General features: G+C 51.3%; 1 protein-coding gene across 1 annotated transcript; it reads left to right on the top strand.

The window, feature by feature from the left end:
• The first annotated feature begins 225 nt into the window (after window positions 1–225).
• On the top strand, window positions 226–9,253 carry POLL (polymerase (DNA directed), lambda). The gene is made up of 8 exons (XM_009877334.1): window positions 226–340; window positions 608–905; window positions 1,572–1,740; window positions 4,294–4,617; window positions 5,194–5,367; window positions 6,188–6,316; window positions 8,361–8,529; window positions 8,800–9,253. Exons 1-8 carry the CDS (start codon window positions 226–228, stop codon window positions 9,162–9,164), a joined length of 1,743 nt encoding a protein of 580 aa, XP_009875636.1. The 3' UTR covers window positions 9,165–9,253.
• The last annotated feature ends 2,792 nt before the right edge of the window (window positions 9,254–12,045 follow it).

The following is a 12,045-nucleotide window of genomic DNA, read 5'->3' as shown; positions in this document are numbered from 1 at the left end:
TGGTTTCTAGTTTGAATTTTTCAAACTTTGTGGGCTGCAATTCTTGTTTCCAGGTGCCTCCCTCAGGGCCAGCATTTTTGGAAGGCAACAAAAAAACCCGCCTCGAACCACAAACCAACAAAGTCAGTGAGCAAAACGAGTGAATCTTAAGTTGTCACAATTGCATAACACCTCTGTCTTTCTTACTGGTATTCAGCAGTTGCAGCTAAACTTCCCACCAGGCCTATGGAGCCACAAGGGATTGTCAAAGCCTTTCCCAAGAGGAAGAAGGTGAGGGATGACTCAGGGAAAAATGTCCCCCCAAAGATCCTGAAAGAGGAAGGAACAGAGATACCTCAGGGTAAGTCCTGCGTGCCTGTGGTGTGGAATATAATACTCCTGCTCCTGCTGGTTAGCTGGAGGTGCCATTCCCCCGAAGGAAAGTCTGGCCCCCAGATGTACTTTCTGTAGAGGCTGTAGCCAGGTTGCTTTGACATGTCCAGCTGGTGCCACCCAAAGACTGTTTGCCACTGCGGGAACCATCACATCCTATGTGAGATAGGTGGCCGAGCAGCTTTGGGACACCATTTCTCTTGCCACTGAGCTCCTGCCTCTGTGTTTTCCTCAGCAGAGTGGCTGAAACCAGTCACAGCCTACGTGTTGCAAGCTGGCATCGGCCAAGCCAGGGCAGAGATCTTCAACAAGCAGATTGTCCAGAATGGGGGTGTTGTATGCAAGCAGCTCTCCTCAGAGGTGACACACGTCATTATGGCTGAAGACATGGACTGTGATCGGGCCTTTAGGCTCCTTAAATTAACCAAGTTACCTTCAGGGTTGCAGCTAGTGAAGGCATCCTGGCTAAGTGCTTGCATCAGAGACCAGAAGCTGCTGAGTACCACTGGCTATGGTGTCTTCATCCCTCGCAGGTATGCAAATGCCAAACTGTCATTCATCCCTACTGCACTTCTGTCCCACGCTGAACAGCACTAAAATTAGCCCCCTGCTTAAATCTTGCACTGCAACTCCTGTGAGCATACCTCAAAGTCACTTTTCCCTGTACTAACTGCAAGATTTAGTGATTTTATGACCCGCTGCTATTCTGTGGGGTAGAGCAAAATGTGGAATAGGGCCCAGAAGTGCTAAGAGGAGTCCTGACATTTGCTAGAGATGCCAAAGGCACCTCTTCATACTCCATCAATGATAACAAGAAGTTTTATTTTTAAACTGCTGGTGATTAAATGCTGTTGCTTACTTATTGCAGATGAAAGTAGAGAGAGAATTGACAACTAGGCACAAGAGAAAATAAGGAATGGAGCAGCAGGCAGCTACAGGTTAGGATCAAAATGTTTTGGCAAAGCTTTGGAGAAAGAGTCTAAGAGCGAGGTAGATAGTAGTGTAAGTTGCAGGTTAGTGAGGTGGATGGAAATTGGAGAATTGAGCCGAAACTAGGGTAATTAATCTGTGTTCTGAGAGAGTACAATTCATATGGGCTGTTTGTTCCATCTCAAAACATGCAGAAGGATTTCTTGATCAGACTTCTGGGGGCTGAGGAGTCCTGCTTCTCCTATACTAACACATCTTGTCCATGGCAGGTACATGGAGGAGGGAGAACGGCAGAAAGAGCAGCAGCAGCAGGTCCTGGCCAGTGAAGAGATCCAGCCCCCAGCAGAGGAGGCAGCAGAGAAACCAAATACTGAAGCGCAGGTGGGAGATTCCTCGCAGAGAGGCCTGGACATCCCTGGACAGCAGCAGCTGGTTGAGGTGAGATTTCCTCACAGGCCCTTTTCCTTGTGAACAGATCCTGCATATAGTTTTTCCTGGGTAAGAGCATCCCTGCAGGGGCACAATGCCAGATTTTCTCAGCAAAGGAAAGGCGTTTGGATGTTTTAGTGGGTTCATGCTGGAAGACTCAGACTGTGGGCATGGTTACTGCTTCTTAATTCCTGTCCCCATTAGAACATTTCCAACCAAAGCAGTCCTGGTGCTCTGAACAAGCCAAGGCTCACTCTAGTGATCAACTTTCCCCTACATCCTTTTGAGGAATATTCCCTGACTGAGAATATCCCCCTTTCAGGAAGCTATCTCTCATATTTCATCCCATGTTCCTGCCTGAGCCATACTGACCCATTCTCTGCTCCTTGGCAAGCTCCCTGTTCAGACACATGTGCAGTAGATCAGGTTGCCACTCAAACGATTGTGATGGTGTGCTTAAAATATCTGTGTTGCATTATTAGTGGCCTCTGCTATGAGTCAGCTTCTCCAGCCTGCTGTTAGCTTTCTGTCCTTCCTCTGCATTTTTGCTTAAGTTTGCTGAATTCTTTTTGGGCACTGGCGTCATTCAAATCTATCTGTAGCAAAGTTACCCCAGACCTCTTGGAGCAGCAGCTGCCTTGTAATGCTGGCATCTGTTTTCTAACACAGTCCCAAATTTCATTTCACCTAACCCTGTAGTTACTCACTAACTGGCAGCCCACTGAGGGCTCCTTTGTTTCAGGTTTTCTCTTGAATACCTGTAGTGGGAGATCTGCTCTTCTCAAACTTACTAGCCAGAGCGCCATAGACAGCTTCTTAACTGCATCACCTTTGCAGTTTCTTGTTTCTTTGCTGTTTCTTGTAACTCTTAATTTACTAGCAATTGTTATTAACAATTAGCAGGAGAAAGGATCTTTTGTACTGTTATGGATCCTGTGATATGTGCTCTGCTTTCTGCTTGCGTTTACTTTGAGTGGTCAGACAGCTGCTAGAGTCTGAAGCCTTATTGCCTTTTTTTCTTTTAAATCCCCTGAAGCAATGATCTTTCCTTTTAATCTGTGCACAAAAGCAACATTTGTAAGCATGTCAATAAAATACCTTGTCCCAAGCTTAAGACTGTGTGAGTTTGGAGAGGAGAGGAGATGAGAACCCGCAGGATATGCTTTAAAGACAGTACCAACCACTCTTGAGATACAGCGCAACAGTAAAGCTGAAATCTCAGCTTAGAAGTAGCCTCTGTTTAAGCACAGAATCTTTACTAGCTTGAGTGTGTTTTTTTTTTCTCTCAGAGATGATGAGTGTGCCAGTTTTTGCTACTGAACAGAGGCTGCTCTGGGAGTTCTGTGTTTGGATGTAAACTTGTGTGAGGAAACCCCATTACCAGTCAGACTGTAGCAACCGCTTTGTGACTGGCATCTGGATGCAGTAATTTTCTGCAGGGCAGCTTGACCCAGTTTTCAGAGTTAGAAAACAAGATTACAAAAGGGAAACATCCTGCCTCTTCTGCCTAAAGACTTCAGCTCTGTATCTTGCAGGAATTATGTCTCCAGGCCTCCTTAGCCAGCATAATCAGAGGTTGTAAGGATGTGGCTCTGACTTAGGATGACGCTCTGCAAAAACTCAGGATAGGACTTGTGTGCCACATTTAATTGCTGGACTGATCCCAAACAATCCTGTGTCATTCAGGGTTACTTTCACAGCTCAGAAGCTCTTGGATCTTCGTGGACTCCTCTGTGTTTATAGATCAGGAGAGAGGGGGACTCCAGTGAGGATAGCAGTCTACAAAGCCTCTGTGCGGCTTCCCACTTCTATCCCCTTTTGTTCGCCACCTGAGGCCAAGGCTCATTGTTTCTTAAGTCTACACAGAGGCATCCTAATGCTGAGGGTATCAGCAAATGTATACATTGGTTCTTTCTTCTGTCAGTGAGGAATGTGGAGTCTTTTGTGTCTTTCCTTCCTCCCCCTTTTCTCTTGCAGATAGCCATGGGGAAAATGAGAACATTGTAATTTACAACCCTGTTAAGATTTTGTGTCTGTAACATGAAAAAAAGAGTTTAGTGCCTGTCTTGGCATCTGCGTCATCTGGGTTGAAGGTGCAGAGCCTGAATGCGAGAGATGTGTCTGTGCAGCCACCAGACCAGTGAAAAGTTTTCCAGTGGGTGTAAGGAATCAGGATTTCCCCCAGCCTGGGATTTCAGCGTTGTCATACCATGCTGCTGGCAGCAGCTGCTTGCTAAACCAGTGTCTTACCCCAGTTAGGTCTCACGGCCTTGGCCATAGGAGGTGCATGTGTGCTTGGATCACAGGCAAACAGCAGTCTCTGGTCTCCTGTGCTTCCTGAGATGTGTGTGTAGCTTCAAGGGGTGTATATGTGGCTTGACGCATGAAGAGCTATGGTGTGCATATAACCAACCACTTCTAGAGATGGCAATTTGAGCACTGCGTGCCCCAGAGATTGGTTACTGCTCTGACTTCCTGCTCTCAGGAGCACGCTGTGCCAAGGGGACATATGTGAAGCATGCACTTATTCTCACATGGCTGCTTTTTTACCTCTCCCTAAAGAAAGACTCCGATGATGAAGACAGTGAAGGAGAAGATGCAAGTGTCACCCAGGGGGATCTGGAAGCACTGATTTCTGGCCGCTACCCTGTCAAATCTTCAGAGGAGACCAGTGACAGCTCTTCCACAGCAGCCCAGCCTGCCAGCAAGTGGGTCTGTGCCCAGTCCTCCAACAGCAAGAAGGAGAATCATAACCAATGCATCACAGAGAAGCTGGAAGTGCTGGCAAAGGCCTACTCTGTCCAGGGGGACAAGTGGAGAGCTCTGGGCTACTCCAAAGCCATCAATGCACTCAAGAGCTATCACAAGCCAGTCACCTCCTACCAGGTAAACCACCTTCCCAGGGTGATGGAGCAGGGTTATAGACCCAGTATCCTAGCTCTGTTATGAGCCAGATCCCTTGCTCTTTCTGTACATGGAACAGTTTATTTTCACGCCTTGGGAATCTCTTCTTGTGTGGTGACTTTGACAGAAGTTGCGTAGCAAGTGCAAGTTGGGATTCCTTGACCGCTGCAGTGTTTTCAGAACAGCAGGAAAGGGCCAGATCTGAGCACTCCTGAGATAAATACCTTCCCCAGGCACAATGCATGCACATTTTCACCTTCCTCTTAAGCATCAGCAACTGGCCACCTTTTGAGATAATATATAAAACTGGCTGGATCTGAGCCTTATTGAGTGACAGTCCATCCTGCCCGTGTGTTAGTGTTTCAGTCCTGTTCTGCATGCTTGTCCTTTTCCACTTGGCATTGAATCAATGTAGTCTGTATAAGCTTGGGCTAGACAGGAGACCATCAGGCAGAACTAATCACTGATCAAATGGCTAACTAGGCTCTGAATGGGTAGCAGCTCCCCAGCTTGTCAGTGATGTTCACTTTTCTAGTAGTAGCTCTAGTTTCTTGCTAGGAAGCCTGTAAGATCCCTGGGATTGGGAAACGGATGGCAGAGAAGATCCTGGAAATCTTGGAGAGTGGGTACCTGCGCAAGCTGGATCACATCAGTGAGAGCGTGCCTGTGCTCGAGTTGTTTTCCAACATCTGGGGAGCAGGAGTCAAGACAGCTCAGACATGGTACCAGCAGGTAAGTATAGTTTCTCAGGCTATACTGTCTGCAGACTGCTGCTGGGGGTAGGAGAATTACATTCACAAATAGTTCTCAATTGCCAGTATCCACAAATGGGATTTGAATCTGGTTTTATGGGTGGAACTGTGAGGCTGGGTCCCCTTGTGGGTGTATTTGGGGGCAGTGGAGTACACCTGGCTGAGATGTGTGTTGGAATGGGGGTAGAAGACAAAGTGTGATAAGAAGAATGGGGGACAGACTGCCTCTCCTGTTAGCATCACTGTCTAGAGCTCATCTCACACCACTCATGGTAATGACACTGCCATGAGCCAGGGTTGAACTAGGACATCTTGGCCATGAAAGCACCTCATCTAGTCGCTGGGCTCTTGGCCTGGGTGGCTTCTGTAGCTGTCAGAGCAGCTGTCCACCTTGCCTGGGTTCCCTTTTTAAAAACAGAACTAATGAAGCCTGGTTTCCTGTAGTGTTTGGTGGGCTTTCCCTCATGGGGGTGTACTAGGTCTTGTTCCTTTACCCGCATTACTTTTTTTCCTTCAAGCTGTAGGAATGCAGTGTCTTTAGAACAGTAGCCTTCTGTCAGATTTAGTTCAGATTCCAAGTCATTCTGGGGTGGAGATTAGGGGCGTGTGTAGGTAGTGGGATTGCCTAAATACCTTCTTCTAGGAGCCAGGCCCTAAATGATCTCCACATGTGATCTTGGAAGCTGTGACTGGCCTGGACTTGAGCCAGGTTAAATACAATCTCCCCAAATCTTAGTTGAAAGTATTTGAAGAGCAAAATCTTGGTAAATGCTTGAACGTCATCACACGGTCTGCACTAGGGTTTCCGGACACTGGATGATATCCGCACCAAGGCGACTCTCACCAGCCAGCAAACCGTGGGGCTGAAGCACTACACGGATTTCCTGGAGCGCATGCCTCGCGAGGAAGCTGCAGAAATAGAACAGACTGTGAGTAGTTCTGCCCTGGGCTGGCAGAGTGGAGTACCTGCTGGGACCTGACAGGAGGGTTCATGCTGTGGAAACGTCCCTCACTCTTGTAGCTGAGCTCTTCAGCCTCTCACCTGAGCAGGATCAGTGACTGGGGGACCATTTTTGGGCGCAGGCACACAAGGCACCTCCTTTGCCCTCTTTGGAAAGTTCAGTTTGAGTGTCTGGCAAGGAGGAGGATACTTCCCAGGTGTCACTTCTACACACTGATTTGAAAAAGGCTGCATGTGGCGTGGTGGGCTAAGCAGGTTCCCAGCTCCTCTTTCCTGCCTCTCATCGTGTCTGAGATGTCTGCTTTCAGCTGAGACCCCTGAGCTATCTCCCGGGTTCTGCTTCTCCAGACGAAGGTGTGAGCACCCAGTCCATCTGGCTGTCAGTGAGAGGACAGAGCCTGCATATCCTTGCTGAAAGCGAAGGGGATCCAGGCTGCAGATGGGTGCTGCTCGCTCTAGTGTGCCCATAGCGCTCCACAACTATAGGGTGCTAAGCCAGTGTACCCTAATGTGAGCAGAGAGCTTGGGGGGGACACTGTCATTGCTACCCGTGTGCTCCCTGATCACCATGGAAGCAGCAGCCAGCGTGACCCTGTCACTCGGCCACAGGGCCTGGCCACGAAGAATACGCTCCTGCCAGTCTCCTGCTGGGGTGTCAGTCCTGTGTGCCGGATTAGCCATTTTGGTGGTGAGCGGTCCCTTTCCCAGGCAGGCTGGGTCGAGGAGCTGGCTCTTGGGAGCGAGTCCATTGTTATCTTGATGGGATTACTGCACTCCCCTCCATACACTCGCGCACACCTCTGATCCAGACCCAGGAGAGAGAATGAGGGATTAGTCACTGTGCTGCCTGTCACAGTGAGATCTGAGGAGCTTTTAGGCTCTCGGGTGGGGCTGGGAGTTTTCTAGAAATCTTCATTTAAAGCTAGAAGGGGGGAAAAGGACACCAGAGGAGGGCTTGCTCCGCATGAGAAAGGCTTGTGGCTTCTTGGAGCACCTCTGGGGCAAAGGTTAATGGGTTTATCTCTTGCTAATGAAGGATGATCCCCAAGAGTGACAAGGAGCTGTAGGCATGGACACTGCCTTCCTGAACCCCAGCCTCTGTGATGGTCTTGTCACTGGGAATTCCTGAGCCCCTAATTATTTGCTGCCAGCAGGGTGATTGGCACAATCTGACCAACAATACTTTACTCCTGTCCAAGGACTTGGGAGCCTTTCTTAAGCATTTAATGAATGAAGCCATCAGAATTAGCACTGTCTGCACAAAATAGGATCTGGGGTTCAGCCTTGTGGTGGCTGCATTAGGGGAGGTTCTGATTATATGTGTCTCATTGCTGGCAGCAGCATATTGGCATCTGTTCGGTCTAAAATGGTGGGACATTTGGTTTTTTTCCGGGTCAGGAAGCCCAGTTCTGCAAAGGCAGAGCTCCTGGCTAGAGTGGACTCCAAGGGACACTTGCAGGTTTTCTGCCTGGGTGGTGCTGGAGAGATTTTCCATGAGCCCATCTCTGCTGCGGAAACAGTACCTGTGACCATCTTGTGTTGAACCGATTCTCTTTGTGGGCAGAGCTGGTGAGTTTTGCCCTTCTGGCCCACAGGAGAGATGAAAAACCTCTTCTCTCCTGCTGTCTTAGAAACCGAAGGCTCTGACAGGTTATGCCATGCTTTGCCTCCTCAGTGTCACCGCATCTTGCTGTTTGTCCCAACACAGCTCCAGCCGAGTGACCCCAAGTGCTGCTGATGACTGATGGGAGTGCCATGGGAGATCATTGTATTGTGTGACAGTGTGCTGTGCTTTTGCAGGACTGGGTGGAGGCCACCCTGGCTCAGGTGGCTCCTAACAGCAGGCCAGCCCCCATGGTGGGGCAGTTTGCCACCTGCCAAGTGTCTGCTCCATACAGAGACCCTGGAGAAGCAGGACAGGCTGCAGGGCAGGTACAAGGTATTTTGCTGCCTTGATGGAAAAGACACAGAGACTGGTCTCTGACTCCTCATCCCTCTTTCTCTTCTTGGAGGTCAGAAAAGCTGCCCTGGCCCTGAAACCTGGGCTTGTATGTGTGGCATGTGGCTCCTACCGTCGGGGGAAGCCCACCTGTGGAGACGTGGATGTGCTGGTCACTCACCCAGATGGACAGTCTCACCGTGGAGTGTTCAGCAAGCTGCTTGACAGCCTCCGCAGGAGTGGTAAGAGGGCTGGGGGCTGGCACATGGTGCTTAAAGCTGTTCTTAGCACGGCTGAGCCAAGGAGGCGGTGAGGGGAATGGCATTCGTTGAAGGGCAAGTGATTGCTTTTCCCAAGGGCAGGGCATCTTGTAGGTCCTTAAGAGTACTGCCCCTGTCCTAGCCCCGCTCCAGTGGCAGATTATGAGACTCCTCAGCTGCTGTCTGGACAGTTCAGGATAGGGGTGTCAGTCTCTACCATTCAGCTTCTTTCTGCATGTTCTCTCTCCCAAGGCTTCCTTACGGATGACCTGGTGACTCAGGAGGACAACGGTGATCAGAAGAAGTACCTGGGGGTGTGCCGCCTTCCCGGGCCAGCCCGGCGTCACCGCCGGCTTGACATCATCGTGGTGCCTTACAGTGAGTTTGCCTGTGCCCTGCTCTACTTCACCGGCTCGGCTCACTTCAACCGCTCCATGCGGGCCTTGGCCAAAACCAAGGGCATGAGCCTCTCTGAGCACGCCCTCAGCTCAGCTGTAGTGCGAGGCCCTGGAGGCGTCAAGGTGACATCTGGCCATACTCTGCCCACTCCAACAGAAAGGGATGTCTTCATTCAGCTGGGGCTGCCTTACCGGGAGCCCTCAGAACGGGACTGGTGACACCCTGCTGTCACCCAGCACCCGAGGCCCACTGACATGCTGCTGTTTTGGAGGGTGCTGGTTTCCCCAGTGCTGCTCTGTGGTGACTGCAGACTGAGGAACATAATCCCAGCAAACTGGGGTTTCTTGTATGCGTGGGGCCCTGCTGTTCACAGAGTTGTGTGGCTTTACCCAGTGGAGGCCTTGGGCTGAGACAACACTAAAAGTGCTTCCTGATGCTACAGGCAGCCCCTGGCTACCAAAAGGGCTTGCTGCCCATCAGCTGCCCTGACCCTGCTCAGAAGGCTGGGCTGAAGAGCATTGCAATCCAGCCCCTCCCATGCTTGGGAACAGGGAAGAGGGATGTGTCTTCCCCTGTGTCTGTGTATGGTCATCCAAAATCCATCCTGAGCTGTTATGAAGGCAGCTAGGGTCTGGCTTGGCCCTGCAATAGGTCTTCTCCACTCCTCACTGCTGCTGGCAGCTGCTACTGTGGGAAACGTGAAGGGTCCTTGTGTGCTGCTGCTGTGTCCTTCCTCTCCCTGAGCTGACTTGTGTCCTCTGATGGGCCTCACTGCATGAGGTTGGAATGCTGTGACTGCTACCAGCTTCCCCTAGTGCCAGGTGAACCCTGAAGGAGGTGTAGGGACCCAGTGTGCTGGGCTGGTCACGCTCAGCCTATTGTGTGCCAAGGATCCTCCAGTGCAGGGCTGTGATCCCCCTGCTCTGGCCCAAGAACTCCCTTCCTTTCAGTACGGAAGAGGAGCAGACCTGTGGAGTTGTGCTCAGGAAGAGTTTCAATGCAACGGTACCGAATGGAACCCAGCGGCGCTGTGTGGTTGTGCGTAGGAGGCACAGAGGCAGAGGGAAACACGAGGAAATAGTTTAGTTCTAATTTGGGTGGAGCAAAGCTTTCCCTTTTTGTGTGTGTGGAAGCTGTGGAGTCATCTGGTTTCTGATCAGAAAAAGTGTACGTGTGTGTGTGTGTGTGTGTGTGTGCAAGTACATGCAGCTGGCTCTGTCAGTTCCAGGGGGGTGAATTTTATTTTTCTGGAAACATGAAGTAGTTTATATACTGGAGATGAATTTCCCAGAGACTTTCAGTGCTCCATCTCCATTACGGGTATTGCAGTGGTTCCTTCTGGCAGAGGTGCTGCTCTACAGCATCGGCTGCCAGGAGCACCATGGTGGGTGTTCATGTGCCAGGACCTCGGGGCTCCCTGTGGTCCCTCTCTGGGTCTGGCCTGACCTCCCGCTCCCTTGTCCTGGGGGGGACCCAGCCACCCCAGCTTTGCTCTCTGCAGTGGCTTTGTCATGTGCAGTGACAATCGGTGTGCTGGCTGCCAAGGCAGGCGCAAGGGCATTAAACCTCACGGGTTTGCCATCAGCTGTGGCTGCTGGACACCAGTGGTGGGGCTGAGGTGCTTGCTGGGGAGCCTTTGCCCTAGCAGTGTTGTCTGTCAGCCCAGCCTTTCTACTGAACACCTAATGGAAATTAATGTCTTCTGGCACGTCTTGGGTGCTTTGGAATTTGAAATATAATAAATCCATTCTCTCTCTTCCCTTTGCATCTCTGTCTTTTTGCTCTTTGCCCTCCAACTGTTCAGACTCTTCCCTCTGGCTGACCGGGAGCCCCTCCTGTGCTGACCTGTGTCCCTGTTTTCAGTACAGGCAGGGAGAAGGCAGTGGAGACCTTCACGCTGTTGCATCACCACTTCTGGCTCTCAGGAGAGGGAGTTGCTGGTCACCATCCTCCCGTGTCAGAGCAAGACCTGGTTTGGTCCTGGCATCCAGCTGTCCATGTGGCTGAGCTGGAGCTGACCGTGCCCAGAGAAAGGAGCAATTCCCAAATTCTGAGCCCTGGGCTGAGCTCTTACTTCACGTGTGGAGTCAAGAAGGAATTGTTGCCAGCTTTTGTGTATTTTGTCAAAGAGCAGCATCTCTGCAGAGTTGGCCCCTGTTCTGTTTCTGGTTCTGTGCCTGAAACACTGCTCAGTCTCCTGAGACTGGAAATGCTTTGGTTGTCCATGGGGAATCTGGGCAGCCTGGAAGCCAAAGGAAGCACATGGAGATGAGCATCAAGGACGATTGGCTCAAAAGGAAGGTGGAGGAGCTGAAGAGGGACAGGGGCTGCTGGGGCACTCAGAGGCTGGGGCAGAGCCAGTGAGTGCTGGGCTGGTTATCTCGGAGCAAAGTGAGGTTGGCCTCAGACCAGGGCCTGGGAGGTCCAGGGGGAGCACTCTGTCCCCAGGAGAACTATGCAGCCCAGGAAACAGCCCAGAGAGGAGGAGGTCCCAATCTTTGGAGTCAGCCAGGCTTGGTCAGGCAGGGATGAAGCTGGCCTTGTCCAGGACTGAAGATAGTTTTGCCCTGAAGGGAGGTGGGATGGGGCTTCCTCTCCTTTCAGTGCTGCTGGGATGGTCCTGGGGGGTTTTCCTAGAGCCTTATGGCTGGCAGCCCTGGGCTGGGGCAAGAAGCAGTGTATGGGGCTGCTCACCTTGGCCCCTTGATGAGCACAGATCTGCCTCCAGCGCTGGATGCCAGCGAGAGCTGTTCCTGGCAAGCTGGGCTGTCTCTCTCGCCAGAGCCACGTGCTGGGGATGTCACTGGAAGCGTGGGAGATGTGGCACTGCTGGCCCCCAGCTCCTTCCCCTTTGTCACTCCCCCTCTCCACGGATACAATTCACACCCTGGTGCCAAATGGGTGCTGGCAGCAGCACGTCAAAGCCCTGGCCCTGCTGTTTGTGCTACTTTGCTGGGTGGGGGGAGGCCAGACATGGGGATGGGTGGGGCTGCTAAGGAGCCAGGACTGTTCTCCCTATCCCTTGGGAAATGTTAGTGAGGGTGACTCTAGAGTGCACTTGTCATGTGGAGCTGCTGGGGGAGAAGTCCTGTCAGCCTC

Source organism: Apaloderma vittatum, unplaced genomic scaffold (genome assembly GCF_000703405.1).
Source record: "Apaloderma vittatum isolate BGI_N311 unplaced genomic scaffold, ASM70340v1 scaffold27009, whole genome shotgun sequence".
NCBI lineage: Eukaryota > Metazoa > Chordata > Aves > Trogoniformes > Trogonidae > Apaloderma > Apaloderma vittatum.
The sequence above is the reverse complement of the archived record's forward strand: the minus strand, read 5'-3'. Positions and strand labels throughout refer to the sequence as shown.

Excerpts from the sequence above, each read along its gene's own strand:
- POLL (XM_009877334.1), top strand. The coding sequence starts at position 226 with ATGGAGCCACAAGGGATTGTCAAAGCCTTTCCCAAGAGGAAGAAGGTG. Across the intron at positions 341-607 it reads AGGAACAGAGATACCTCAGG|CAGAGTGGCTGAAACCAGTC; the intron begins GTAAGTCCTGCG and ends TGTTTTCCTCAG. Across the intron at positions 1,741-4,293 it reads GACAGCAGCAGCTGGTTGAG|AAAGACTCCGATGATGAAGA; the intron begins GTGAGATTTCCT and ends CTCTCCCTAAAG.